A 25,686-nucleotide genomic window follows, 5' to 3' on the forward strand; every position below is an offset into this window, starting at 1 on the left:
TGCCGATGTGACATCTAAGTTGTGTCGTACTATATGTTACTATTTCATGAGTTGTTATAATCATCTACAAGTTTAATAAGACCATTGTATTATTATCACATGTAATCTTTAAGATGTATTGAGCACATCTGATAAATTTTCGACCTCAAATTAATTTTTGATAGGTTTTGGATTTACTAGAATTTTTCTATACCGTTATTTGGACTATCTAATTTAACAATATTAACATTGCTCTTTCGAGTTCGACAAAAATAAATACTCAATTAAGCAATTATGTTAAATTATTAAGTAACTATATTTAATTAAATTTAATTTAGAAATTTTATTAGGGGATTGTGTTCAATAAATTATAATACTATACAAAATCGCACTTTATTATTTCAACTTGTCAACAACACAGATTTATTGGCGGCAAAACTCAATGACATTACAAACTTATATTGTTCGGAATTACAAGCCGAAGGTATTATCATTTTCTGCCAAATTACTAGTAAGAGAAATAGTATATACTTTTTGTCGAATATACTAATTGAGTAGTCATATTTATATTGAATTAAGATATGTCATATAAAAATTTCTAAAACCATATAATCCTATCCTATAGTGTCAGTAATAAAAAATCAATTATTTAAAATATATATTACAAAACTAATAGACAACACACAACTACGGCCATAACATTAAAAATTAACAAAACACAACACACAGCATTCATATTTAACATACACATTTTATAAGAAAAAGCAAGTTTATATACCGACATTATTATAACTTAATTTCGTATGTCTTTGTAATAATACTAAATAATTTTTAATAATAATTACTCAGTTTTTCATCCACCACACAAAAGTTCTCTCTTGGCGAATTATTGAAATTGACAGAAACTTTTTTTTTTAAATCATGCTTTATGTCTTTTCCTTTGAATTAGTAGTTTTTTTTAAAGAGAAACCCGTTCAAGACAACGAACCTGCGGCTTTAAGATCACTAATCAATCAATCAATATATTTTTTAAATTTTTTTTAAATATGAGACATATTTTCTATGCTCATAAATTCTAGGAACGCTTCATTCAAGCCTTTTGCCTACAACTAAACCTAATTGTTTAATTATTATCATAAATTAACATGTCATTTACAATGTCAATTTCCTATCGGATAAATTATAATTATCATTTGATAGCCTTTTCCCCGAGCTTGACTACCTTATCGAGGTTGTCTTTGAGTGTTTTGAGTTGGTGCAGGACATTTGCATCCATCAGAGAGAATGGTATGTAGGCCTGCGACTGACGGAGCTGCTTCGGTTGGAGAGACAGCATTGTGCCGTCCTGAAGCATGATGTTACAGTTGGCTCTTTCATCTGACTGCATCCTGAAATTGTAATAATAGTTTAAATTAGTTTTATTTATGTAAATACAATACACTAGTTTTTTTTTTTAATTAGAAAGAATAGAAGCAATATCCCTTTTAAGGAATTACTAATTAATTAAGTTATAATATAAGCTTGTGCTTCGAGTGGGTATGACAATTGTCAAAGAGGTTGTAATTAGTTTAGTGACTATGTAAAACGTTAGATGGTCTCTAAGCCATTGAGCTACTCTTTCTAATGATAATGACTAAATAGAAATAATACAGTGTTAGTAGTATGATAGATATGAATTAATTTGTGGGGACACCGACGTGCACACGGAGGTAGCCATGACGGGTGAGCCAGACATAGACAGCACCATCTCTCCAGCGCGAGGCTGACGAAGTACCGCTAGCGGAGTATGCGGCGTCACCTGAAATATTACGTTTTCATTATTAATTTTGCAGACATAATATTATTGACTTTTTCTATGAAAAAATTCTGAGTATTCATAAATGCAGATACAAAATGACATGTTCATAGCATCCCTGATTTACACTCCACTGCTTCAAAAAGCACGTAAATCAGTTGAACCCGTGTTTGAATTGTTGCCAGGGCCGCCGTAAGCGGGGGTGCGACGAGTGCACCGCACGCGGGCGGCACGTCCAGGGGGCGGCAAATTGAGCAATACATCACGTACCTAATTCAAATCATTATTATAATTCCCACAAATCCTTAAGTAAAATAAATTATTCAAAGCATCGAAAAATATCGCACTCAGTAAAGTTAAAAGTCCGTCGTCTGTAATCTTTTGAAAAACAATACTGTCGAAGTTAGGAGAATCCCCTTTAAGCTTCCTTATCAATTGGTAGATTAGGTATCCGTTACTTGTAGTAGGGCGTTGTCGTAGGGCGGCTTGAAGGGTATCACGCCGTAAGTTATATTGGTGGTCGCTCGAAATAGCAGAGCTACGGGCACCGTTAAACCGGGCGCGGAGGGCATACGTTCGCTGTCGCAGGCGCAACGTGCTTAACGCAAAGTTAGAAGTACACCTGTGGGCTGCAATCGTCAGTTGAAAAAAGAGTTAGAAAAGGCGTTAAGTAAACAGAGAGCAAAGGGGCGCCCCTATCGTGGTTTGCAATGGAAGCTCCGAACATACGGCGCTCCTGTTACGGAATAACTACCGCCAGATCTCCTGCGACTGATCGGGGAGCTATTTCCGGGAAAAAGGGCGAGTCATTCAACCATCGATGCCCTAAAACACCCTGAAGACCCGGACAATGGAGACGGTTGTCCAAGGGAACGTAGTCCTAACGGTATCACCGGACGTGGCGAACGACTTCAATAGTCTTCCTTTCTTTTTTTCTTAATTTAATTTACGGCATCCACGGGCTCATAGGCCCATGCCTTTTTTATATTTTACATTTATACACTTTGGCGTTTTATACTTTATATTTTTACTTAACATCAGCAGATATTCGCTAGACTTCAAGCTCGCCGTCTTCCTTTCGAGACCATAGGACCATTTCGATATCACGAGTTGCCTTCCTATCTCAGAAGACCGTTGGGGTATACCTCCAGGATCAGGTGATACTTTGGGAGGGGGCGATGGACGACTTGTCCGGCGTTTGAAGTTGGTTTGACTGGCTCCTGCGGGCCGGTGCCCGCGAGGTCGGTACCTCGCCCGGGATAGGTGTGTTGTGTCACGGTGACGGGGCGAACCTTTCAGGTGGCGGCCCTAAAGTCGGAGTGTCGCTCACGGTGGATCGAATCGAGATGCTGGTCTTGATGGTTTCTCTAACTAAAACGGAGGGCCTCCTAATCCACGGTCCTTGCTGAGGTCTCCTCGAGGAGCGTCTACCGCCCTCCAAGAGACGGCAATTAAGGCGCAGACACATATGAGGGATCAGGGCCTCATTCTGGATGGAGCTTCGTGCAATATTTTGTCCAACTCAGCTTAAAGCTCATCAATGCCAACGTAGGAGATCCTCCTACGTTGGCATTGATGAGTAAACCAAACACCTTGCCTGCGTGCGCTCTATGGCATTGTATTTTTTATTTGTTGTAAATAAATAAATCTAATCCAATCCAGCCCATTTCCGGTCACTGCTGGATATGTCCAGTCCTCTTCAATTGCACGCCACTGAGATCGTTCTTGGGCTCCTCGCATCTAGCTCCTACCAGCCGTCTTACGTAAGTCGTCACTCCACCGTGCCCGAGGACGTCCTACACTACGTTTGCCGAGACGCGGTCTCCACTCTAGAACACGTTTTCCCCAATGGTTATCGGTTCTGCGTCAAATATGGCCCGCCCACTGCCACTTCAGCTTATTAATCCGGTGGGCTATGTCGATGACTTTGGTTATCTGGCGGGTCGCCTCATTTCTTCTGATGCGATCCCGCAGAGAAACGCCGAGCATAGCCCTTGCCATAGCACGCTGAGCGACTTTAAACTGGTGGACCGGCCTTGCCGTGAGTTTCCACGTTTCAGCTCCGTATGTCATGACGGGTAGGACGCACTGGTTGAAGACTTTCGTCATAAGTCACTGTGGGATCGACGATGTAAAGATTCAACGTAATTTTCCAAACGCTACCCAACCCAGCTGAATTCTTCTATTCACCTCGTCCTCAAGGTTGTTTCTACCTAATCGCAAAGTCTGCCCATGGCAGATATATTTTTGAACAACTTCGAGGACGGTACCGTGTATCGCAATCGGTTCCGGAAGAACATGTTCATTGAATGTGACCTTGGTTTTATCCAAGTTCATCCGTAGGCCGATACGCATAGAAAAATCAGCAAGCGTCTGCAAATCTTAAGTGAGAGATGTATTCGCCATTGATGTTGATGCCACGTCCTTTCCAGTTCAGCGTCTTGTAGTTCTTGAACATATCCTCCATTGAATTAGTAAACAATTTGGGGGAAATAACGTCCCCTCGTCTCACATCTTGATGCAATGGTATGGGATTTGTTTGCTAATTCTGTACTTGGACGGAAAATACACCTATTTGGTTGGACTCCCTTAATGCTCGTAACAAGGCTCTTATCTTACGGGACTGAGGTGGGGGCGGGGTGTATACCTACTTTTAGTAGGTATACACCCCGCCCCCCACCTCATGTGGAGGAATAGTGGTATGCGTTTTTGCAGCAAAAAAAGGGCGGCATAATAGGTATTGCACGCGGGCGACAAAACAGCTAGCGGCGGGCCTGATTGTTGCCGGTAGTGTCAGATTTTTTACGGACTATCGGAGTAAGGGAATAGACGCTTATGTTTGCACACAACTGTTGTTGTTGTTGGTATATGGTTAGAAACATATATGTGGTGGAACCACGCTGTTCCAATAGAGGTTGATGGAATACACATGTGGCAGAATTTCTATAAAATTAGACACACGCAGGTTTCCTCGCGAATTTTTTCCTTCACCGTCGAGCATGAGATAATTTATAAACACAAATTAAGCATATAATATATATATATTCAGTGGTGCTTGCCTGGGTTTGAATACGCAATCATCGGTTTAGATGCACGCGTTCTAACCACTGAGCTATCTCGGCTCTTCTTTGGAACACACATCAGTTCAATAATATGTCCAGCGTTTTTGTCGATATAAGTACGACGGTGACCTTGGGCGTGATGACGGGGTAGGTGACGGCAGCGTTCTTGCTGTAGGCGGGCGTGCGGTACACGGAGCGCGAGCGCCGGCGCTGCGTGCGCGGCGCCGCGCGAACCGAGCGCGCCGACGCGTCCGCTGAGCGGGAGCGACGCCCGGCGCTGCTCGCCGACGGCGGCGCTGCAAACACGATTAGTCTTTTTTAATATTTCAAAATCAAAATCAATGTATACTTTATTCAAGTGGGCTTTTACAAGCACTTTTGAATCGTCATTTAACAATTAAGTAAGTGAAGCTACCACCGGTTCGGAAAGTAGATTCTACCGAGAAGAACCGGCAAGAAACTCAGTAGTTACTCTTTTTTTTTCATGTTTGAAGAACAATCATGATCGTAAAAAAGGGACAACCTGTTTCATGATTAGATCCCTATGATCAAAATATTCTTATTCAAGCAAGTAAGCACTTTTAATCTAAATGTAAAGCCACTGGTGAAACTACATAAATCGTACTAGTCAATGAGGAAGCATACAATTATTTTGATACAACGTAAGATACCTTATTATCTTTATTAATACTAAACATGTACTAAATTTAAAAACTTAACTAATAAGATATAACAAGAGTAGATAGATAGTTATACAAAGGAATGGCAATGAATGATATAGTCAAGTAATGTTAGAATGTAGAATCAAGCACTTACCCAAATGAGTTTTCCTAGCGCCTCGTTCACCGGAGCCCTGCGATGAGTTCTCAGTGAGGTACCCTGATCCAAAGCACCCGGTTAGTTGGAGACGTTGCATGTTGTTAGGTGATGATTGTGCAAGGTGTCAGAGAAACTTTGTGCATTTATGGCTTCACTTACAAATTATTATGAATTTTATTAGTTATGACTCGTTAAAAATTTTGTGTCTTTTTTACTCAAATGCAACAACAAGGATTATAAAACGAGAGACAAGTTTGTTTAACCACACATAAAGTAATTTTACTTATAATTAGACTAAATTAACTATTTATAAGTAAAGCCATTAATGAATTGATGAAATATTTCATTTGAAACTTTTATTTAATCAAGTAAGAAAATGAATTTGAAAGGAAAATAATTTAGAATACATTACTTTTTAAGCTGACTCACACAATCAGAGAAAGTATACAAAAAACAAAGTTTGCAAATAAGCAGTCTACTTCCAAACTATATAAATACTTTTAAGATTTCAAATCTACTTTCCTAAGAATTACTTATGTAGCTTTAGCTGTTAGACGATTTAAATTTGAAATTATATCATAAACTGTAACAGTCCATACTTGTCCAGGACAATTACTCATATATAGTGATTTTATTGCAAGGATTGAGCCTCAATATTACTTGTTTTTGACGATTTTTTTCCTCTAGTGACTTGACACTAACATAGGCCACAGGACTTTCCTTCGATCATGTCATATTTGCTACAGGATTATGAAATGGAGGGAATAAAGTGCAGTTTGGGCACATACACGGTTGCACTGTAACTATAGTGTCCAGCACAGGTGATGAGGAATAGCTGTGCCGTTCTGCAGGCCGAGATCGATTAGGAAATCATCGTCATGTAGCACATAGTACAATACTGTCGTCACGTTAAAAATACATAAGATAGGGTGTGTATTTTGCTGCGACACATTATCTTAACATTTGTTTTATGGGAGTCTCAGAGTCATGAGATCTATTTAAGTGTAAGAATGCGTTCATAGTTCTCTCATTCAGACAGAACCGCCAACCAGTAAATCTCTGTTGGAAATGCTCGACAATGTGATGCACTCAAAAAAAGGCCTTGCCGGTCATATTCATACGAGACAGATGCCTAAGACGATTGGCTTCTTAGGTAGTATTCACAATTTCAAGAACGAAAATTTAGAAGTATTTTGTATGTCTTCACTTGGAACTCCCGAAAAGTTCACCCCCCAAGTATTAAACTTGCCCATTCTTTTTTGTTTTATAATAGCAAGCCAGACTGTCTAATAACAGCGGCCTCCTTATGATAATCTTATCATCAAACCTTTAAATATTTTCATTGAAAATATACCAAAAAAAAAAGAAACCAATATTTTATTCCTATATGAATGTTGGACTATAATCACATAAAAATACTTTTAAAGGCCAAGTAGCTGCCAAGAGGTTCCTACCAAGTATAATCTCTGTACAGTCCACTGGGGCAAAAAGCAGCTTGAATTAAAATTGAATTTTGAGATATAATTTTCAATATACAAGGCTATAGGCTATTTGACTGGTTGTTAAGATCCATTTAATATTATTTAGTAGAAGTTAAGGAACCCAGTAAAAGTTGTGTTTTATATTTCTAGTGCATACTTGCCAAAAAATATCGTATTAAAAATTCCATATTTAAATAGCGCGCAAAAACGCTATTTGGACAATATGGCGCTGCAACGGGGTCGGTGACGTCACTTTGCTGTATTTTAATGTGGAACTTATAGTAGAAAAGCAAAGTTTACAAGAAAGTGACTTCATGATAAGCCCGGCCAATCGGGAGTGTTTTGTGTCACGTGACAAACGTTTGAACAAATGCATTTTTATTTATGGATTTTTGAATAAATTAAGTATTATTTTTAACTTTTGTTACTAAATAAACATTTTTAAACTCATAATATACACCGATTACAATAATTCACAATTTATTTTTCGCTTTGTCAAATAGCCTATTAGGATATAACAATTACTATGAAACTAATTTGCACTTAGCTAAACAAAATCTTTAATTAATTTATCAATATACCATTACTAAGCCTAGTATATTATTTTTGATATAGTGTTTATTTAAGCTAATACAAATTCTAACATAATTATTGTACATAAGAAGATAATTAGTAGAGATGTAAGAATACAAACCATCATCATGGGAGGCAGCTCTGCTAGAGGGTCTTGTAGATCTCCTCGTCGCTGGCTCTTTGAGATGAAGTTCTGTTTTCTGTGAAATTTCAAATATATAAATAAATATAAGACAACATCACATACATTACTCTGATCCAAATGTAAGTAGCTAGAGCACTTGTGTTATGGAAAATCAGAAGTAACAACGGTACTACAAACACTCAGACCCAAGACAACAAAGAAAACTAATGATAATCTACATTGATTTGGCTGGGTATCGAACCCGGGACCTCGGAGTGGCGTACCCATGAAAACCGGTGTACACGCCACTCAACCATGGAAGTTGTCGTATATTAAGAACATTTTACATTTGCGCCATATTCAAAACTACACACACTAATATTTCATGTAACTACTTACTTTAATCTTACTTCCAAATTTCGAATATAAACCCAACATTCAAAATGGCATTTTAGCTAATCAATATCATAGATAATTTGAGATTGAGGTAACATAAACTTAAAAAAAATATGTTAAGTCCTTAATATGAAAAATAAGTCATTCCTTATAAATTAGTGACATCATCCAGGCAGAATGGGTTTAGAAACTTACAATGAAAAAGATAAAAGTATAGAAAGTACAGTAAATTTAAAATAGTAAGTACAAATGGCATAGTTAAATGTAAAGTGATAGTTTCTCTCGCAAACATTGGTGTATTGTCTTCCTAACTTCTAACAGAAAATTAACACTTAACATATTCACTGCAACGTTATTGGTGGGTTGTATTTTAAAGAAGCACCAGCTAAACGAGAACAGCATGGCAAGGTAAGACTATACACTGAGTAAGTGTAAATTATACTGTTGCAGTAATGGCCATCTGAAAATCAGTGTTGTGCACAGAAACCATCTGAAATTCAGTATTGTGCATTAGCACAGCATATACTGAGAATGCCTTGCTACCTACACTGTATCTCTTGAATTTAACTAATTTCTTGTGTACAATCATTGTAATGTGTATGTGTAGCAAAAAATAAACGGTTTACATGGTGTAGTATCTTGATACACGTATGAATGTTTTTGTGATATTATCACTGTTGGTTATTTCCAAGGTAAATATTCTGTATTTCAATATTGTTTTACTCACCAACTGCCCCACCGTCTTCTGTAGGTATGTATTGCTGATTGATCCGAGAAGAATTTTAAACGCCAGTTCCACATTCCTCAGTTCCATGTGAGCGCGTGAGTCGATTTTGTTTTTCTGGTCAATAACTATTGATAAAAAAACATTTATATTGTTGATGCATGTTAATAGAACATATTACATAATGACACTCGAAAATGTTGTTAAAGTATATTCATATTGTTTTACACCAATTATTTTGAACTTAATGTAAAATAAATACCAAGTTTATTTAGTTTTTTCAAAGCATCGTCATCTTCGGCAATTTTCTCCTGTTTTCGAACTGGCCGTTTTGTTCGTGGCATTTTTGGTAGGAACTTTACTAGATTAATTTAGTTTTCAATGATAAGTCGGCAAAGAATTTAAATGTAATTTGTTTATTTAGATTACAATACAAAGTTACTTTCAAACAAAATACAAGCAACCGACATTTTCGATTTTTTGAATTACCGACAACATTCGGATACTTGTAATGAAAGTTTAGAAATCTTATTTTTATTTTACGGATTTTCGAAAAATAAATTCTCAATGTATTCAAAATTACATTTAAAAATCCTTTAACATAAAATAAGATTATATACTAACTTCTTTATTAATTAATGATTATTATAATGTATTCTGAATTTGTACTAATACTAAATAAAAATATTTTTTTCACATATTTTTTTTCTGTAACCGGAAATTGTTCAATGATCAACTTTTATTTAAAAATCCCATATTTCGTCTTATCAGTGTGATTATATTATTACAAAAGCTTATAAATATTTTGTTTTCTATTATATTTATATATAACGGTTGTAACAACTCCATTGAAACTTTTATAACGAGTCACTCAACTGACTCCTTATGCATTGTTATGATGAATGAAGAATGGCGGACGTTGTCATAGTGCGATACTTGTTCACATTTTTACTTTTAAATGCTTGCCATGGTAAGTAAATATGAATTAAAGCGTATAATTTAATGCGGATACATGAAATATACAATCTGTGAAAGTTTCAGAGTGATACAATCAACGGAAGTAATTAAAATCACTTGGCTTCTGTAAAGTGTCTTAGACAAGGTTTTTATTATTGTTTTCTGAAGAGACGCAAACTCATGCCTACTGTTTACTTACCAATAATTGTAAATCAACGTTGTATTATTATCATATAAATTAATTAATTGGAATAACTGTATCAGTGTCAGTAAATTATAATATTTGGTCAACATCAAAACATACGTTTTTCTTACAAACGAAATCAAGGCTGATGTTTTTTTTAATTCAAAAGCTTTTTAAAAGTGCACTCTTAACCAACATTATTTTAAAACTGGCGTATATGTGTTATAAATATGTTTTAAACAAATATATAATATAAGTTGGAATAAAGTGTATTTCAAAAATATGGAAGTATTTTCTTACGACAATGAGCTTTTTTCATCATATTGTACACAAGTTTATGTCCTTACCATTAAGATTGTGTAAAATTATAGATAACTGTTATACTGATAATAGTTGATACTGTTGTTATAAACAAGTTTTAGTTAAATTGACCAAAAAGTGTTATTTGATGGTTAATTTATTTGTTATTTCAGCGGGACTTCCAGGCTTGGACAATATGGAGCAAGAAGGAGCATCAATCACACAAGCTGACAATCACATTAGAGATGATCTCATGTCTATCGATAAAAAGATGATGGTTCAACAGCCGAGGTAAGATTTGATATATTTCAAAGTGAAAATATGTGAATACAATTTAAATTAACTACTCAAACAGAATACAATATAACAAATGAGTTCAAAGGCTATTTATTAGCCTTGAAATCTATAATGTAAAATAGATTATAAGATTTGCTAAAAACTTAGACATATAGTGCACAATTAACATGACTCTCAACTAAAGAAAATGCATCAATTTGCTTTAAAAATTGTTTATTTGCTTTTTGTACTCTTGTGGTTGTAGTTGACTATAGTAGTTCATGAATGTTAAAGCCTTTAAAATGACATTGATAAATGAGCAAGACAGGAGATTTTCACCTGTAAATCATACATAACACACAATAGATCTCCAAGATGAAGCATTATAAACCACATATTTGCTCTTGAAGCCAATGAAATATATAAATTTCCATGTTATTATTATATATCAAATCAAGACAATCCTTTTAATATACTTTTATGTACAAACTATTGATATAACTTGTGAACCTTATGTTTAAGTTAATTCATGGTCAAAATACTTCTATGGGTCTCTATATTTGCTAGTATATTAGAATTTCAAAAAGTTTCAAGAAATAGGCATTATAATGTCTGTTTCCCAATATATTTATGGTTGTATACTGTTTATATATATCCCTTAATGCTTATATACTAAAGATTAAGATAAATCTATAACCCTTATGCAAGTGGATGTTCTTCTCATACAACAGAAATAATGTTTGACTATTGTATATTCAAAAAGTAAAAAAATACCAGATACCAGAATCAGTCAATCAGAATCCATTTATCTTTTTACTTGTTTTTTAATGGTGGTAGGATTAAATTGCTGTTGAATATTATTAATTTTTGTGTATTAGTTCAAGCATCTTTACGAACAGTTCTTTTCTTTCTAAATTTTTTTTTTATTTCTGTGAGAGTATTCACAACTAATTACATTTTTATCTGTATTTTTACTCTTACCTTAAATAATATTACAGAAGATTAGTTATAAAAGTGTAATTTTTGATGATTCAAATAATTGTATGATTGGTTTTTTTTGCCGCCCTAAGGAGGAAATTTCAAAAAAGGTAATGTAAGAATTCCTTTCGTGTTCTATATGAAGTTCATCTATTAGGCTTCACTATGTAGAGAGTAGCTTTTATGGTTTTGGATCCCAAGGTCTGCAGTTTGTAATTAAATAGTCACAATTCTTCTGATAGTATTTGATTTGATAGTCTGTGGTTAATAGTTAAGAGCTGAGATGGCCCAGTGGTGAGAACACGTGCATCTTAACCGATGATTGCGGGTTCAAACCCAGGCAAGCACCGCTATATATATGTGCTTAATTTGTGTTTATAATTCATCTCGTGCTCGGCGGTGAAGGAAAACATCGTGAGGAAACCTGCATGTGTCTAATTTCATCGAAATTCTGCCACATGTGCATTCCACCAACCCGCATTGGAACAGCGTGGTGGAATATGTTCCATACCCTCTCCTTAATGGAAGAGGGGGGGCCTTATCTCAGCAGTGGGAAAGTTACAGGCTGTTACTTTACTTTTTACTTTACTTAGTCTGTGGTTGGAGTTGGGTGATAGATGTGGCATTAATACCATATTTGGGAATATTTCAGGTACAAGTGCCACCAGTGCGAGTCGCCGGAGTGCGGCGCGGAGGGTGCGGGGGGCGCGGGGGGCGGGTCGTCGCAGGTGTGCGAGGAGGCGCTGTACTGCTTCAAGTCGACGGTGCGCGCGTCGGACGGCGCGCTGCGGCACTCGCGCGGATGCTCCTCCAAGCGCGACCACTACCAGTTCACATGCCGCACCACCAACAACGCGCAGAGGTACCAACATGTCACATGTCACAAACAACGCGCAGAGGTGCCGACACCCACCATGTCACATATCACCAACAACGCGCAGAAGTACCAACATGTCACATATCATGTCATATTTTGTGCATGAGCATGACATTAGAAAAGATTTTTGGCTGTCAATAAGCAATTTTAAATACTTCTATTTTGAATAAATATGACTGATGTCTGAGTGATACATACTATCAGGCCGAGTGACTTGTAACAAGACTTCATAACGGAATATGTCCAAAATCCAAGCAAGCAGCATTCATGTGTTTCATTTGACGACCTCCGTGGTCGAGTAGTGTGTACACTGTTGATGTAGAAAAAGTTCATTAGTTTTCTATGTTGTCTTGGGTCTGAGTGTATGTGGTACCGTCGTTACTTTTGATTTTCCATAACACAAGTACTTAGCTACTTACATCGGTATCAGAGTAATGTGATGTCCAATATTTATTAACTTATTTATATAATTATTTTTTATTTGTGTTTATAATTTTCAAACTCAAACTCAAATAACTTTATTCAATATAGAAGCATTACACTTTCTTATTGATAGTCAATTGAAACACTACCACCGGTTCGGAAAGAAAATACCCTGACCAATAATAATATGCTCAAAGGTGATGATGATAATGATGTGCTCTTGTACAGTGGATCATTTGATGAGAATTTATCTAAACAACACTATTTATGCCCCCCCCCCCCCCCCAGGCCTCGAAAACGTCACGCCGGCCAGTTGAACATAACATGCTGCCAGGGCAACATGTGTAACGACGGCAGCTTCCCGTCGCTGTCCCCCGCCGACATGGCCGTGGAACCGCTGAGCAGTGGAGCGTGGAAGCTGTGGTTGAGTGTGGTGCTATCGGTTCTGGCCGTGAGCGTTATAGGCGCCATGGCCATAATGCTGCTGAGGAGGAGTCACAGGTGTGTATTATCACTACATATCATAAAACAAAGTCTTCAGGTCGCGTCTGTTCGCCAAAAGTTTGACAGATTCATCGTTATTTAAAAGAAATATTTTTTCGCAAATTTATAGTGAATATTGTATCGCGGCCCGCTAACATCTTCCTTGCGGCCCGTGAATGTTTTGTAAAAAAATTGACAAATATATTAAACATGCAAAAAATAGCATCTCAAATGCAACCTCAGACATCACACTAAAATTTGTGTAAAGTCAGTTTCCTATTTAGGTCGTTTGTAGTTTTCATTTCTTTATTTTTGTTTTATTTTTCTATTCTCAAACATATAAACATAATGTGAGTGTTATGTGTATGAATTAAATTCTGTATCTTTTAACAATTTTCAACAGCATTTTTCTTTTATCTATGGAATACGACTAATTAACACTAAATGTGCGTAGTTATATTGGGCTTCTAAGGTTAATATCATGACTTCGGCCCGCCTATACTTTATTTTGCCACCTTGTGGCCCTTGCCTACCAAAAGGTTGCCGACCGCTTTTGTAGATAATTAAAGCTCTCGACCAATTATATCGCGCCAATTCAACGCCAAATGTTTGTTTGACTTTTGCGGATGGAACAGTAACCCATTCTATAAAATCTCAAGGTCAAATTTCAATGATTGCATTTAGTTATACATAATCTGTATTAATATTATAAATATGAAAGACCAAACGGCTGAACCAAATTTGATGACATTTCCTATGAAACAAACTTGAACTCCAAGGACTTTTTTTGCCTGGGACATGGGAACCAACGCCCTAAAACGCGATAAAATCTGCGGGCGACTACTAGTGTCTTCATAAAATTGTAAATAATACAGGGTTTCTATATTGTAGGAAAGGCTAGTGTTACTCAAGTACTCATTGATGTTTTCAGATTGCGAGTGTCCCGGGCTGCGCAGAAGCTGGGGGCGGATTCGAATTACTTCTCGTCCAACATGTTCAGTCCGCACGTGACGAGCGCTTTTTACGAAGGTACGAGCGTTTTCAGTTGAGTGATTTCGTTTATTCATTATTTTATTAAAGCTTCAAAGACAGTTCGATTTAATTCAATAACAAGTGTCCAATTAATTGAGCAATTTATTTCATTTTTAATTTATTATAAGTAGTTTTACTATATACTGTATAATATATATATTGTATTAATTCCAACCCACATTGGAATATGCTCCAAACCTTTTCCTCAAACGGAGCGAACCTTAACCCAACAGTGACAAATTTACAGGCTGTTGCTGTATAATTACAATTATTTATTTTATATATAATAAATGATATTATTTATATTTATGACGTATGCTTTTTCTAGGTCTAGAAGGATCACAGAACGGAGGCGGTCTGCATGCTGTAGCAGCAGGCGACTCCACGCTCAGAGAATACTTGGAGTGTTCGGTGACAAGTGGTTCTGGCTCCGGGCTGCCACTCATGGTGCAGAGGACACTGGCCAAGCAGGTGTCTCTGATCGAACGGATTGGCAAAGTTAGTCTAGTTGATATAATAATTGTAACCATTTTAAAGAGGTACTTTCCTAAACTTACATTAGAGTGTTTACTTTTAATGAAAACAGATAGTAATATCACAATTCATACGTAGTATTAAAACAACTTGCTTATTGCTGTCTGTTCCTATGTATGCTTAGATCTTAAAAACTAGACTACGGATTTTGAGGTGACTTTTTTTCATAAATAGAGTGATTCGAGAGGAAGGTTTTTGTATATAATACATGGACAATATATTAAAGAAACACTGTAAATTTTAAAAGTTTCTAATGTGATGTTGTAAATGAACAAATTCTGTAGTATCTATGTGTAGTATGTACTTTTCAATTGTACTATATGTAGCAGTAGTTTTCCTTTCATGAGCAGATGATACATGATTTATAAACAGTTATAAAACTAGTCGAGATGGCCCAGTGGTTAGAATGCGTGCATCTTAACCGATGATTGCGTCTTCAAACTCAGGCAAGCACCACTGATTCATGTGCTTAATTTGTCCTTATAATTCATCTCGTGCTCAGCGGTGAAGGAAAACATCGTGAGGAAACCTGCATGTGACAAATTTCGTAGAAATTCTGCCACATGTGTATTCCACCAACCCGCATCGGAACAGCGTGGTGGAATATGTTCCAAACCTTCTCCTCAAAAGGAGAGGAGGCCTTTAGCCCAGCAGTGGGAATTTATAAGTTGTTGTTGTTATAAAACTAGATGTATGAAATGTCTGGACGTTAGTGTCATTTCAAAGTTTCCTCTTCAAAGGTTTTGAGGTTATTTCACTGGTTATTGATGATTGGTGAATTTCTATATGTCATATGACACAAACAAATCATCCTTTCATCATACAATCATCATACAACAACAACATCAGCCTGTAAATTCCCACTGCTGGGCTAAAGGCCTCCTTTCCCTTTGAGGAGAAGGTTTGGAATATATTCCACCACGCTGTTCCAATGCGGGTTGGTGGAATACACATGTGGCAGAATTTCTATGAAATTTGTCACATGCAGGTTTCCTCACGATGTTTTCCTTCACCGCTGAGATGAATTATAAAGACAAATTAAGCACATGAATCAGCGGTGCTTGCCTGGGTTTCAACCCGCAATCATCGGTTAAGATGCACGCGTTCTAACCACTAGGCCATCTCGACTCAGTCATCATCATAAATTAGTTGATAATTAATATATTTATTCAGGGTCGATACGGTGAAGTATGGCGGGGCTCGTGGTACGCGGACAGTGTGGCTGTGAAGATATTCTTCTCGCGGGACGAGGCCAGCTGGAGGAGGGAGACGGAGATATACAGTACTGTCCTGCTCAGACACGACAACATACTCGCTTACATCGGCAGTGACATGACCAGTAGGAACAGTTGTACACAGGTGTGTATCGGTAACTGATGTGTGTTGGAATAATACAAAAACTGTGATGTATTTTCATCAATATTTTTATCATAATTGGATTCATATATATATATATGTATATATGTTAAATAATTATGTACTTATATATTATGTATCTATTTGTGTATATTTATGTATATTATGTATATGTATATTTATGTATAACATCGCAATGTATTGTATTATTATTATATATATTTATTATTATTATAAGCATCTATTGCTATGTATATATTTTAAAATTTTCTTTTACTTCTGTGCACACCCTACTGACTACTCTCCTACACTATTCTGGGTTGGCTGGCAGAAAATGCTGTTATAGCGTTAAGTCCGCCCTTTGTACTTGTTTTTGTGCAATAAAGAATAATAAAAAAAAAAAAACTCCTCAAATCAAAGCTGATACAAGATTGATTATTTTTCTCGATCCTTCCAATTCGACGATTAAAGTAGGAATGACCATTTCTAGGCTTACTCCTAGTATTTAATTTTTACACGCCCCTCCTCCGACTGTAGCAACATCCGGTTTCGATCCATTTAAAAAACAATTTATTTTAGTCAAAACCGGATGTTGACAATCAATCGCAAATTGTATGCTGATAATACTTTAATGCATTAAAACAATAAAATATGATCATATTAAAATAAATGTGCTAACATGTGTTTGTGACTTTTTATAAGCATATCCGATGTAGTCCTCTTGACCAGTTTTGGTTATGCCACACATTCTCAAGGGAGGCTAGACTTCTGTGAAGGACATAATAGTGTCCAAGTGTGTGCCAAAATAAAGATTAAATCACAAAGCAAAGTCAACGTGATTTAAAGGAATTTTCAGTTTGTATGTGCATCCATTGCAAATGAGTGTTAAGAACTGTGTAAAAACTCCAGAATTTTTAATAGATATGTGATCTCGGCACATATAGATGTGTGGTTTTAGGTTAACGCCTATTCAAGCTATATTTATAGTCAGCAGCCCATTATAGTAAAAGGAATATGTAATATATCTATATATGTAATATATCACTTGGTGGTAGGGCTTTGTGCAAGCCTGTCTGGGTAGGTACCACCCACTCATCAGTTATTCTACCACCAAATAACAGTACTCAGTATTGTTGTGTTCCGGTTTGAAGGGTGAGTGAGCCAGTGTAACTACAGACACAAGGGACATAACATCTTAGTTCCCAAGATTGGTGGCGCATTGACGATTTAAGCAAAAATTAATATTTCTTACAGCGTCATTGTCTATGGGCGATGGTGACCACTTACCATCAGGTGGCCCATATGCTCGTCGCCAACCTATACCATAAAAAAAAAGAAATATATGTACATATAGAGTGTCTTTTTGGTATTACTAAATTATATTCTATACTAATCTTATATTAAGGGATAATATGAAACATGTTAATATTATTTCAACAGTTATGGCTAATCACACACTTCCATCCGCTTGGCTCTCTGTACGAGCACCTCAGTAGAACGACGCTGACGAGGAATCAAATGATGTTGATATGTCTCTCCATTGTCAATGGCCTTTTACATCTACACACAGACATACATGGAACACAGGTAAGCTTTTTTATTTAATACCAATAAGCTATATATCGACATAAAGGCTAGAGCGAAGAAGCTTATTTAAGAAATAAGAAATGTAACATCTTTAATCCTCTGGTGTGCTCCGCATTAGTGGCTAAAGATTGACTTTTAGTAAAACATCTTGCAACTTCAGAATATGTTGATAATAGTAATCACTTTCCATCAAGTGACAAATATTTACCGTTTAGCTGTTAAAATTTATAAATAGACTAATTTTTTGTTTTTGTTGGATATGAATTAAACTTAAAAACAGTTATAAATGGTGTATTTCCGAATTTCAGGGGAAACCCGCCATAGCGCATCGGGATATCAAGTCCAAGAATATCTTGGTGAAGGTGAACGGTGAATGCTGCATCGCCGACCTGGGGCTCGCTGTGACCCGGCGACACGTGGCCGCCGGAGCCCTGCGGGACGCCCGCCAGGGCACCAAGCGTTACATGAGTCCGGAGGTGCTCGATCAGAGGTCAGTCAGGCTGATTTAATATTTATAGAATCACAGTTTTTAATTAAAATAATTTTTGTTATATATTAAGATTTTTGGATGCTCAAAGACAAACTTCTTCCTAAAAAGGAATAACATTTTGGTATAATTTATATCAAGAATTATATACTTGGTAGAAAAAACCTCAAAAGATTGATAGAACACAGCCTTATGTACCTTATGGGTCCCACAAGGATCAATTCTTGGACCTTTTCTATTCCTCATATACATAAATGACTTGCCCTTTCTTGTTGGGAACAAACATGATATAGTATTGTTTGCTGATGATACCTCTTTGGTTTTTAAAATTAATAGGAAACAGGTTCAGTATGACGATGTAAACAATGCTATGTCCGATATAGTACATTGGTTTAGCGTAAATAATCTTAGACTGAATAATAAAAAAACTAAAATTGTAAAATTTAGCACACCAAATGTGCAAAATGTAAAACCCGATGTACTTATCAATGGGGAATCGATGGATCCAGTTGAAACAACTGAATTTCTTGGCCTTACTCTTGATGCCAAGTTACAGTGGCTCCCCCACATAAACGGATTGGCGGGTAGACTGAGTTCTGCGGCATTTGCGGTCAAAAAAATTAGATTACTTACTGATGTTGATACGGCTCGACTAGTATATTTTAGTTACTTTCATAGTATAATGTCCTACGGTATTATGCTTTGGGGTAACGCAGCCGCTATCCAAACTATATTTGTGCTGCAGAAGAGGGCTATTCGCGCAATCTATAACCTAGGAGCCAAGGAATCTTTAAGGCATAGATTTAAAGAAATTAAGATATTGACTGTTGCTTCTCAATACATATTTTGTAATGTTTTGTATGTACGGAAAAATATTAATGTTTTTATGAGAAAATGTGATTCTCATAACATTGGTACAAGGAACAAACACAATCTTGTTACTCCCTTTACTCGACTGCATAGAGTCAGTAACTCTTTTGTGGGGCAATGTATACGCTTCTACAACAGGATCCCAGAAAGCGTTCAAAATGCTTCTGTTGCCAAATTTAAAAAAATTGTTAAGGAACGCTTGTGTGCAAAAGGTTACTATACAATTAGCGAGTTTATGTTTGATAGCACACCTTGGGAATGAAACGATCGCCTCCTGGCTATTTCTAATCATATACTACTATGTAAGGTACATAAATGTACATAAATTTGACAAAAAAAAAAATAACAGAAAAAAAAAGACCCGCTGAGTTTCTTTCGCCGGTTCTTCTCAGGTCAGGGTGTTCCTTTTTCCGAACCGGTGGTAGTGTTTATTTGACAATCAATAAGTAAGTGTAATGCTTTTATATTGAATAAAGGAATTTGAGTTTGAGTTTGAGTTTGAGTATGCCAGTAGTTTGATCGGGGTAGTAGCTAAGACATGTGATGTGTTTCAGTATGAACCTGCAATGCTTCGAGTCGTACCGCCGCTGTGACATCTACGCGCTGGCGTTGGTGCTGTGGGAGACGTGTCGCCGTGTGAGCCCCGCGCGCGAGCATAGCCCGCCATACCACGACCTGGCGCCCGCCGATCCCAGCTTCGACGAGATGCGGAAGATCGTGTGCGTCGACAATGAGCGGCCCGATCCACCCGACGACCCACATCCGGTAAATTATTTACTGTTTCAATTAACTGGCATTGTATTTATTTAAAAATTTTGAGTTCCAAGATTACCAAGAATATTGCCAAGAATTTATACATAATATTGCTATTTAATAGTCCACTATTATTCTAATCAAGATGTTTATTGCTAATGCTACATAGCTATTCGCCATTAGGTCATTTGAATTAAGCGACAACTAGAAAATACATTTAATCTGTTCAATTAATATCACGTCTCAGACAGGCAGTCGGTATATATTAATTATATTCCCATCTAGTGTGTTAAGTTAATGAGGTAATGTTTTCATATTTAACATATATGTTTTTATAAATCCAAACTCAGCTTGATTAGATATAAATACATTTATTTAACATAATAGGTTCAATCTGCATAATTCCAAGTTGTACAATCAATCATCCTCAATTTTCATGATCACCCCGTTCAAAACCCCGGATTCTGCCCACCGACCGCTCTCTTCTGTTTTTCTTCTTTTATTTTTCCTGTCAATCTGTCCAGTCATCCAATTGGTCAGCCGATCAAAGTCGGCTTTCTTTTCCAGCCAGCCACGACGCAACAGTGTTACCATCTCTAAATCAAAATAACTCAATTAAAATAATCACACATGTTTATCCAAAGTAATACATGTATATCAATTGTTTCCATTATTTTTTCAGACAATGGTAGGAATGGCTAACCTCATGCGAGAGTGCTGGCATCAAAACCCATCAGTGCGATTACCAGCTCTAAGAATCAAGAAGACGTTACTCAAACTAGCCGCCAACGACAACTCTATCAGACTCAACGAGGACAATGAAGTTTACGTTTAGTTGACATTACAGTGTTTGTGCAGTGTATAGAAACTGTGGTTCGTCGTTAACATATTATAATAGTGAGTGATGAAGTTTGTGTCATATAATGAGGACGAGGTAAGATATGGTGTTGATATATGGTATCGAGAATTTAGCACATGTTATTGCAAAATTATGCACGATTTATGATTGATCAGTTGTTATGGATGGAAATTAACTATAAACATTGAATTTTTAATAAAATATACAATGCTAACTTAACAAAGGGTTCGATCAAGTAGTTACACTTTCTGACTATTTTATTAAGTTATGACACTATATATAAAAATCTCAATATATATGAGATCTCAATATATATAAGACTTTTGAGGAGAAATTCTTCAATTAAAATTTATTAGAAATGTTTTCAGAAATTTAAAAAGATCTAAATAATATATGAAAATATTTAACCTTGCGTACATAAATTAATATTTTAATGTGTAATTAAATTGTGACAACCCTTTGCAAGTTAGCATTCAATATTACTCACATATATAATCAAATAATGTAAAAATATATCTTGTAAAAACATATAAAACATTTGTACAAGTTAATGTATTGTAATTATTGTATGAAATATGACATAGAAAAAAATCTTCAATAATTTAATATTTTATTATTTTATGTGCCATTTATAGCATTTTAGTTTTAAATAATACGTTAACGAAAATGGCGGTTACGGTACGCCATTTGTAATTTGACAATTCTGTACAGAAAATATTTGTTCTGGTTGTTTTTGAATCTTGAGTTATCTGTCGATAAGCTTTAGTCATTTTTCAGTCGTCTATTAATGAAGCAATAAAAAAAAAGTTTAATTAATTTTACATAATAACAAATGACTAAATATAACAAAAATTAATCTCAACAGTCACATATAGTAAATATATGATAACTTCAGATACATAAATCCATGACTATATTGTTCATTATAAATATTATTTTGTTTATAAAATATTTTGTTAATGCAAGTGTTTGTACTATAATGTACAGCGGTGGCTTTAGGGGCGATTTGAAATGTTGCCAGACCGAAAAATTGTTTGTTGATAATTAAAGAATTTGACATAGGAAAGTTAAGAATGCAAATATTTATCAAAACATCTATATTAATAATTTATAGACGTGAAAGTAACTCTGTCTGTGTGTATTTCTCGACAAAACCCCTAAACCAAACTTGATGAAATTTGGTATGAAGCAAATTTGAAGTTCAGGAAAGGATATAGGCTACTTTTTTTTGTATAACACATACACATGACCCAACACCGTAAAACGCGTGCGAAGCCGCGGGCGACTACTAGTTTAACTATAAATACAATATGTGTATTTACAATCTTGAATCTTTATATTCTAGAAAGGTTTTTTTTTCTTTTTTATTACTCCTCATAATTTGATTTCAGTTCACATTAATTCTGCCTATGTCAATCTTAATAATAATATTATGATTAAACAGTATTGCTGAGATGGCCCAGTGGCTAGAACGCATGCATCTTAACCGATGATTGCAGGTTCAAATCCAGGCAAGCAGCACTGTATATATGTGCTTAATTTGTATTTATAATTCATCTCATGCTCGGCGGTGAAATCGTGTAAGGAAACCTGCGTGTGTCTATTTTCATCGATATTCTGCCACATGTGCATTCCACCTATCGCATTGGAACAGCGTAGTGGAATATGTTCCAAACCCTCTCCTTAATGGAAGAGGAGGCCTTATCTCAGCAGTGGGAGATTTACAGGCTGTTACTGTACTTTACTTTTTTACTAAACAGTATTATGAGAAATGCAAATAGAAATTTCAATGAGGAATTAAAAATGTTAACAAAATAAATGTAAACTGTCTGCAACTAAAGCCATCTCTGATTATTCATAATAATATAACATATTTGAAATCAATGTACATAATATAAACTGCATATATTACATAGTGTTTAGTATATAGTAATTAACATTAGTATATAATAAAGTGCCGATTAGTATTGTAAATCTGTAATATAGATTGTATATAATGTTTTTAGTTTTAAGAGATTAGTTGGTTGCCGTGGTAACTCAACCGTTTATATGGTTGACCTACCGGACTACAACTGCATTTTAATATTTAAAATAGATTTTTTTTTTGTTCGTTTAACATATTTGATTGAATATTGAAATGTCTGTATGAAATATTTACAGTATGAATTTATTAATATTAAACCGTATGTTATTTATATATGAATGACATTAGGTAGATAAAATGAAAATGAATTGCCTTTTAATCCAAATTTTACAAAATGTTTGTTAATAGTACGAATAGAAACAGTCATATTGTTTAAATATATATTTTTAACAAATGTAACTAAATAATGCACATTCATTGGGTAGGTACCAGCCATTCATCAGATATTCTACCGCTAAACAACAGTAGTATTGATGTGCTCCGGTTTAAAGGATGAGTGAGCCAGTGTAACTACAGGCACAAGGGACATAACATCTTAGTACCCAAGGTTGGTGACATTGACGATGTAAGGAGTAGTTAATGTTTCTTACAGCGTCATTGTCTATGGGTGATGGTGACTACTTACCATCAGGTGGGCCATATGCTCGTCCGCCAACCTATTCCATAAAAAAAAACTTATTATCTTAAAGACTGTTCTATCAATGACTTTTCAGAAACAGATTTTGATTTATGTTTTAGAAATTGGAGTTCCCTAATACAAAAGACTTTTATGTATACCGGAGTAGTACATCTCAATCCATGGCTGTCATAGCTAATATAAGATTTTTTTGTTATCATGGCTTAGTACTTCAACATTCTGATGGCATTCTGATAGAGGTATAACATCTATGGGATTTTGCAGAGTTATATATAAAATAATCTATCTGAAAAATGCAAGTGAATGGTAATGGAACAAAATTAAAAAACCTTTTTAAAAACATTATGAGGACAAGGCGTGGCAAGTCTACTTTAAAAGACTATCTAGTATAGTCTTTTAATTGTTAACGACAATAACATTCTCCTATTAAATCAAATCAAAATAAACTTTATTCAAGTAGGCTTTTACAAGCACTTTTGAATCGTCATTTTACAATTAAGTGAAGCTACCGCCGGTTCGGAAAGTAGATTCTACCGAGAAGAACCGGCAAAAAAATCAGTTGTTATTCTTTTTCATCAAAATTTAACGACTGATTTGATATGTTATGAATTTATAATTCACAAGAAGCTCTTTTATAATCTACAAGATGTTAAACAGTGCTTAAAAAAAATCTATTTTTGTCTGATAACAATTTTCAATTATGTATGTATTTAGTTTGTGGTAATTAATTAATTTGTTTTAATTACTTTTGTAAAACTTGGATTGAAATGTTAACAGTTATGTAGTCAGTGATCGTAGCTTTAAATTCATATTTTAAATTTGAATCTCTCGCATTGAACACTCGTTAATTTAACACGAACGCTGTGGTTGAATTTTAAGTATTTTTTTTAAATATTGATTTTTGAAACGAGTTTGCATTTATATGGGCCTTCACTGATATCGCATTTTCTTTATTTTCATTGGTTGATATAGCACGACACAACTTAGATGTAGCAACGGCAAATTTAATAAAACCGATCACTGCCTTTTCAATCGACTTCCAAAAGGAGGAGGTTATCAATTCGTCTGTATTTGTTTTTTTTTTTTTTTTTATGTTTGTTACCTCATAACTTTTCACTGGGTGGACCGATTTTGATAAATTTTTTTTTGTTTGAAAGGTAGTGCTTCCCGTGGGGTCCCATTTTTTTTATTTTTTTTTCCGATGATGGTATCCATGTGAAAACGACATAAGTCTTAAATTTGCGTTATGTATATGCGCGACAAATAGGTGAATAACTGAAAATCACGTTAACTAATTTTGATAATTTATTTATTATAAAATATATACTTCAAGGGTAATTTGGTGAAAGTTTGGTAAGGTTCTGAGCACAGGATCCATGACAAAGTAACGGAACGGAAGGGAGCGGAACAATTCTGAGGAGCACGTTAGCGATACTCAGTCGAATCTTTTATTTATAGGTTATTTGGATATTTAAGTCACCTTCCGTAATGTGGTTATGTTTATGTAATTATCATAGTCGAATATTATAATCAACTAGCTACCCACCCCGGCTTCGCACGGGTGCAATACTGATACTAAATATACTACAGAATTTGTTTATATACGACAGCACATCGCAAACTTCTAAAATTATCAGTGTTTCTTTACTATATTGTTCATGTATTATATACACAAACCTTCCCCTTGAATCACACTATCTTTTAAAAAAAACCGCATCAAAATCCGTTGCGTAGATTTAAAGATATAGATATATGATAGATATACTGTAGGGTTTTATTGGCTGACACTGGCTCCAAATATACCAATAACTATAACTACATGATATAATCGTTAATCGACTTTTAAGTAGTCTAATATTTTTCATTTCATTTAACTTAGGAAGACTCTAAAAAATATGTTGAATACGCAATTATTTTTATTACTTTTTCGTGCATATTCATTTGTTTTAAAATAGTGTTTTGTTTGAAGTCGGTTTTTCTTTTTGTTAAAATTTTATTTATTATATTACCAATAAAAATAGCTCCCTATCGCGCCATTCGACGCTACTCGTCGCTATAGATTCTCGCGTCAGTTCAACCCGAGAAAGTGAGTGCATGTAAATCGACGTGTCAAATTGACGAATATATTAGGGCATATGATACTACAAGTTATTACGTTTGCGTAAAGATCATATTCACGTAAGAAATAAATATTGATAATTTGGGACAGCGTACTT

At 35.3% G+C, this 25,686-nt stretch overlaps 2 protein-coding genes across 2 annotated transcripts; one reads left to right on the top strand and one right to left on the bottom strand.

Moving 5' to 3' along the window:
• Positions 1-1,038: 1,038 nt before the first annotated feature.
• Positions 1,039-9,438, bottom strand: LOC124540081 (borealin). The gene is made up of 7 exons (XM_047117494.1): positions 9,216-9,438; positions 8,957-9,081; positions 7,831-7,909; positions 5,653-5,715; positions 4,966-5,132; positions 1,677-1,777; positions 1,039-1,367 (listed from the first exon to the last, which is right to left on the bottom strand). Exons 1-7 carry the CDS (start codon positions 9,295-9,297, stop codon positions 1,169-1,171), a joined length of 816 nt encoding a protein of 271 aa, XP_046973450.1. The 5' UTR covers positions 9,298-9,438; the 3' UTR covers positions 1,039-1,168.
• A 407-nt stretch (positions 9,439-9,845) lies between these two features.
• On the top strand, positions 9,846-21,663 carry LOC124540223 (activin receptor type-1). Its single transcript, XM_047117687.1, has 12 exons — positions 9,846-9,923; positions 10,568-10,685; positions 11,741-11,758; positions 12,301-12,510; positions 13,237-13,449; positions 14,363-14,460; positions 14,792-14,961; positions 16,171-16,356; positions 17,794-17,940; positions 18,249-18,430; positions 19,852-20,062; positions 20,733-21,663. Exons 1-12 carry the CDS (start codon positions 9,863-9,865, stop codon positions 20,883-20,885), a joined length of 1,767 nt encoding a protein of 588 aa, XP_046973643.1. The 5' UTR covers positions 9,846-9,862; the 3' UTR covers positions 20,886-21,663.
• The last annotated feature ends 4,023 nt before the right edge of the window (positions 21,664-25,686 follow it).

This window comes from Vanessa cardui, chromosome 24, assembly GCF_905220365.1.
Source record: "Vanessa cardui chromosome 24, ilVanCard2.1, whole genome shotgun sequence".
In the NCBI taxonomy this organism is placed as follows: Eukaryota; Metazoa; Arthropoda; class Insecta; order Lepidoptera; family Nymphalidae; genus Vanessa; species Vanessa cardui.